The sequence below is a fragment of the Mastomys coucha genome, unplaced genomic scaffold (genome assembly GCF_008632895.1).
Source record: "Mastomys coucha isolate ucsf_1 unplaced genomic scaffold, UCSF_Mcou_1 pScaffold13, whole genome shotgun sequence".
NCBI lineage: Eukaryota > Metazoa > Chordata > Mammalia > Rodentia > Muridae > Mastomys > Mastomys coucha.
This window is the reverse complement of record NW_022196895.1, coordinates 30,595,103-30,601,102: the sequence shown is the minus strand read 5'-3', so window position 1 is coordinate 30,601,102 and position 6,000 is coordinate 30,595,103. Positions and strand designations below refer to the sequence as shown.

Sequence of the window (6,000 nt, the reverse complement as noted above, 5' to 3'; positions counted from 1 at the left end):
TTTTTTTTTTGCTGTGATGCCTCAGTCCGTGCCCGCCCCACCCCTTCACTTCGCGTTCGCGTTCTAATTTACCTCCCTCAGTAGCTTTTGCCAATCAGGATCTAACTGTCTCTTTTTCCCACCGCCTTTTCTGAACATTACGAAGAAGGTTTGTGATTGGCTCTCCCGAGAAAGGCTAGACCAGTGAGAAGCAGAGTTTTCCAGTTCGGCGGAGCAAGTATTGTCGCTGCTGATTGGCTGGAGCGGCCGAGGGAGGAAAATGGCTGCGAATTCCTCGGTAGTCTCGGTGGCAGCGGCCGCCACGGCGGTGCCGGGAGTGTCCACTATCGCAGATTTCTCAGACTTGCGGGAAATTAAAAAGCAGCTACTGCTCATCGCGGGCCTCACTCGGGAGAGGGGCCTGCTGCACAGCAGCAAATGGTGAGAGGTCGGGGTCGGATGGGGCGGCGCTGGATCTCGGCCTCGGGGGCTCGCGTGGCTGATGCAGTTTGTGTGGTGTTCCAGGTCCGCGGAGTTAGCCTTCTCTCTGCCGGCCTTGCCTTTGTCCGAGCTGCAGCCGCCACCGCCTCTTACAGAGGTAAGGGCATCGTTACAGTGATGTTCCCGCTCACCGAGGGATGCGACCCAGGCTACTCCGCACGCCCTGTCACTGGAGGGGAGCCAGCTGCTCAGTGGGTGTGATGGAGCAGAGAGGCCAGCGTTTGAACGGGGCCTCACAAGGGAGTTCCTGTGTGGGGGTTGTTTGTGCTTTGGAAGGTAGATGTAGTCTCCACTGTTGCTGAAGCTGGAGAGAATTGGCAAACAATCATTACTTAAGATTTCAGCCTTGGGGCTGGTGAGATGGCTCAGCGGGTAAGAGCACTGACTGCCCCCTTCTAAAGGTCCTGAGTTCAAATCCCAGCATCCACATGGTGGCTCACAACCACCCGTAATGAGATCTGACGCCCTCTTCTGGTGTGTCCGAAGACAGCTACAGTGTACTTACTTATAATAATAAATAAATCTAATAAAAAAAGATTTCAGCCTCGGTGGAGCTGAATGGGGTGGCTCAGTGGTTAAGAACGCATGTTCCTCTTCCAGAGGACCCCAGTTCAATTTCTAGCACCCTCAGGAGGTGTCTTAAAAGCACTAGTCACTTCAGCTCCAGGGGATCCAATGCCCTTTTCTGTTCTTTGCAGATATCAACACACCACACCATACATGTGGTATACATGGATACACATAAAAAAGAAATCTTTTTTAGACTGGAGCTCAGTTCCTAGTACCTGTGGGAGTTAGGGAGTTGTTTATGACCTGTAACTCCAGTGCCTGGAACAGGGGTTCCAACGCTGTCTTTTGACATCTTCCTGTGGCTTCAGCAGGCACACGCACAATCTACATGAAGACACGTACATATATACATAATTAAAAATAAAATAAATCTTTAAAAAAGAGGGCCGGGGAGATGGCTCAGCAATTAGCAGCACTTATTGCTCTTCTAGAGGATCTGGGTTTGATTCCTAGCATCCACAGGGGCAGTTAACAATTGTCTGTAACAAAGTTCAGGGGGATCCAATGCCTTCTGGCCTTGGAGGGCATCAGAAATGTATGTGATAAACAGACCTGTGTAGGCAAGCCACTCATACACAGAAAGTTAAGACAGTAACAAACCCTTCAAGTCATTTAGGTTTTGTAGACAACATTGCTAATAAGAAGCATATGAAAAGTTTTTGCAACAGAGTGAAATCATTGTTCTATACCATTGTTGTTCTTTGCAAAATTATTAAGAGTATGGATTTGGGCTGACTTGTGTCATATGCCCTTAATCTCAGAGTCTACAGAGTGAGTTCCAGAACAGCCAGGGCTATGTAAACTGTAAAAGCTGTACCAGTCACACAGGATTTGGGAAAATTAACCATTCCCATTAACAGTGGAAGATGGAGTGCTTGTGACTTGCAAATACATTTTCATCTGAAATTTCAGGCTAATATCAGTTTTAGTTTCAACACTAATATCAGTGTTGGCAGGTGAAATTTTTTTTTTTTCTCGAGACAGGGTTTCTCTGTGTAGCCCTGGCTGTCCTGGAACTCACTCTGTAGACCAGGCTGGCCTCGAACTCAGAAATCAGCCTGCCTCTGCCTCCCAAGTGCTGGGATTAAAGGGGTACACCACCACTGCCCAGTGGCAGGTAAATTTTAGGTTGCAAGCCTTCTGCTGCTGGGTGTGGTGGTGCATGCCTGTAATCATAATACTTGGGATACTGAGGCAGAAGGATTTCCAGTTATTTAAAGCCAGCCTATTGAGTAGCATGCACTCTGACCCTCCAACCCCCTCCCAAAGGTGACAGCCTTTTCACTTATAGATAAATATTAAATAGTTTGCAGTTTTCAAGAAGATTAAATAAGGCAATGAGGGTAAAATAAAGCATTTTTATTTATTTATTTATTTATTTTTTTTATTTTTTTGCTTTTGGTTTTTTGAACCAGAGTTTCTCTGTGTAGCCATGGCTGTTACACTCTGGCTGGAGCTCACTCTGTAGACCAGACTGGCCTCTAACTCAGAAGCCCACCTGCCTCTGCATCCCCAGTGCTGGGATTAAAGGCATGCACCATCACCTCTGGCTTTGCATATATTATTTTTATATGACTTTAAATCCCTGTGATTTGCATCCGTCTCATTGGCTTGTACTTCTCTGTGCTGACTGACTGTCACAGTGCCTTGGCACATTGGCATCCTTAGTAGGATGAAGTTCTGTTGAATGAGTAAGCAGTGAACGGTAGCGAGTGAGAGGAGCTCAGCAACTGTCTGCTCTCCAGACTACATGCCACGGACCCAAGGAGAGAGGCTGACAACTTGAGTTGGTCTCCTGGACCACGTGGAGGCAGAGCACAGATTCCTGGCCGCTACAGGCATGCTGTGGCATGGATGTGCACACACACTAAATAAGTCTAAAATTTTTAATGTGCTTATTTAGTGCACACTCACTAAATAAGTCTAAAGGTTTTTTTTTTTTTGTTCATTTGAAGATTTATTTATTTATTTATTTTATATGTATGAGTACACTGTAGCTGTACAGGTGGCCATGAGCTATCATGTGTATGGCTGCTGGGAATTGAAGTCAGGACGGCTCCGCTTGCTCCGGGCCCCAACTCTCTCTGGTGGTGTAATACACTGTAGCTGTTTTCAGACAGCACCAGTAGAGGGCGTCAGATCTCATTACGGGTGGTTGCTGGGATCCAAACTCAGGACCTTCAGAAGAGCGGTCAGTGCTCTTACCCGCTGAGCCATCTCACCAGCCCAAGTCTAAAGTTTTAAAGAACTCATGTAATACTTGGGTTTTATAGGCATTGTAGAACCCTGGCCATTATTGAACTACTAGGAAGTGTTAGCTCTTGACAAGGTTACTAGCTCTCAGTCTGCTCTGAGATGTATTGACTTAGCAGCCTCTTTGCTGATTTGTTGAGTATTTGTTTTCATGTTCCTTAAGGACTGTCACGGAAGAAACCTTTAAAACTAATTTAACCTTGATCTAAAGTTTAGAGTAAACATTAAAATTTTGGGTGGTTTTTTTTTTTTTTTTCCTTTAGGAACTGGACCTAGGAACTGTGCTAAGTAAGCACTGAGTTATATTGGCAGTTCTCTTTTTACTTAAAAAAAAAAAGATTTATTTTCATTTTATGTGTGAGAGTGTGTCTGTATGCATGCATGTGTATGCAGCACACACATGTTCCTGGTGCTTATGGAAGCTCGCAGACGTCAGAGACCCTGTGAGCTTCCTGCTGGAATCAGAGTCAGGTCCCCTACATTGCAGCCAGTCCTCGCTCGTAACTGTTGGACTGTCTCTCCAGCCCCAGTCTTTGTTTTGAAACAGCCTCACTGAGGCCCAGAGGGGGCTTAAATTTACCATCTTCCTGTTTCATCAGGAACCTCAATTGAGAAAATGCTTCCGTGTAATATCCGACTGTAAGGCATTTTCTTAATTAGTGATTTAGCAGAGAGGGCCCAGCCCATTGTGGACATTTCCCTGCCTTGGGCTGGTAGTCTTGAGTTGTATAAGAAAGCGGGTTGAGCAAGCCAGTGAATAGCCTCCTCCATGGCCTCTGTATCAGCTCCCGCCTCCAGGTTCCTGCCCTGCTTGAGTTCCTGTCCTCACTGCTTTTGACAATATGGAAATAAACCCTTTCTCTCCAGGTTGCTTTGGTTATGGTGTTGCAGCACAGGGACAGTAACCCCAAGACACCTGAACTTGCTATGTAGACCAGGCTGGCCTTGAACTCACAGAGATCTGCCTGCTTCAGCCTAGTTAGTGGTGGGATTAAAGTTGTACACCGTCATGCTATGTAGTGATCTGAAGATGAAGATGTCTCCTTTTACCATGTGGATCCTGGGTATCAAGCTCAGGTTTCCAGGTGTGGTGACAGGCTCCTTCACCCTCTGAGCCACCTTGCTGGCTCCCAAATACAAATCCAAGTAGTAAAACTCTGAGGTACAAAGGTTTGTATATATGAGGAGCTATGAATAATTATATTGTATGTATGTATGTATGTATGTTGTGTTCATTAGGGTTTCCATTGCTGTAAACAGACACCATGACTAAGGCTAAGGGTCAGAATTTAACTGAGGCTGGTTTACACTCTGGGGTTCAGTTCATTATCATGGCAGGAATCATGGCAGCATCCATTGGGAAGACACGATGCTGGAGAAGGGCTAAGAGCTCTATATCTTGATCTGAGGCAGCCAGGAGGAGGGTGTCAGTGCCTACCCCTGCAGTGACACACTTCCTCCAACAATGCCACACCTCCTAATAGTGCCACTCTCTGAGCTAAGCACATTGAAACTACTACATATGTTTGTACAGTTTTTGCATAATTTTTTGGTAGTGTTTACTGGTCTAAAACATAATATATAGAGCAGATTGGACTTGGCCTTTAACGTTCCTCCTTCCCTTGCCTGCTGGGAGCCGAGATTAGAGGCACCTTATCCAACCTGGATGAATTTCATCATAATTCATGTGTAATCTTCTTTATTAACTCCTTGTATGTATGTGTGTGCACACATGCCATGTCACATATGTGAAGATCAGAGGAGAGCCCAAAGGAGTTAATTCTCTCCGTCTGCCTCGTGAGTCCTAGAAATTGACTCAGGTTTTCTGGCTCGGCTTGGTGGCAAGTGCTCTTACCTTCTGAGCCATCTTGCTGACCCCAGCAAACTTGTGTGTGACCTGTGTGTGCCAGGCAGGGACACTCACCACTGTAGTAATGAGCATGACCTTGTTTCCTTCTCCCTGCCTCTTCCCTTTCTCCTCTTGCCTTCTTCACCTCTTCCTTCTCTTTTGACACAGGGCCTCTTGTTGCCCAGGCTGGCCTCAAACTTGTTGAGGCCTCAAACTGGCTTCACACAAACGCTGAGGAGATCCTTGAATTCATCCTCCTGCTTCTACCAAGTGTTGGAATTTTAGGCATGCACTGGGATTATGGATGTAGGGTGCTATGTCTGTTTTCTATGTGGGTGCTCGAAGTACAAATTCAGTTCATCATGTGTATGTGGCAGGCACTTTACTCACTGAGCCATCTCCCCGGACCCCAACCTTTTATTTTTTTATTTTTATTTTATTGTTTTGAGTCTTACTATATAGTCCTGGCTGTCCTGAGTCTCATTCTGTTGACCAGGCTTGGTTTGAATTCACAGAGATCCACCTACCTGTGCCCTCAACTGCTGGGGTCAAAGGTGTGTGTCACCATGCCAGGCTCTGTTTTTTATTTTGAAAAAATACTTTGGAAAAAAAGTTGTTTGGTGGCCAGGCAGTGGTGGTGCATGCCTTTAATCCCAGCACTTGGGAGGCAGAGGCAGGTGGATTTCTGAGTTCAAGGCCAGCCTGGTCTACAGAGTGAGTTCCAGGACAGAGAAACCCTGTCTCAAAAAAACAAAAAAGTTGTTTGGCATTACATGTAATATATTTATCTAAAATACTGTATAAATTATATAAATGCATGTATCCATTTTGGGGAGGAGAAATAATCA

At 45.7% G+C, this 6,000-nt stretch overlaps 1 protein-coding gene across 2 annotated transcripts in view; it reads left to right on the top strand.

Annotated features, from left to right (window-relative positions):
• The first annotated feature begins 219 nt into the window (after positions 1 to 219).
• Cdc23 (cell division cycle 23) overlaps positions 220 to 6,000 on the top strand; it is a 23,169-nt gene continuing 17,388 nt past the window's right edge. For both annotated transcript variants that reach the window (XM_031365319.1, XM_031365318.1), the window contains exons 1-2: positions 220 to 420; positions 505 to 577. In XM_031365319.1, the coding sequence (XP_031221179.1) occupies positions 260 to 420; positions 505 to 577 (234 nt within the window). In that variant the 5' untranslated portion in view covers positions 220 to 259. The remainder of the gene's footprint in view (positions 421 to 504; positions 578 to 6,000) is intronic.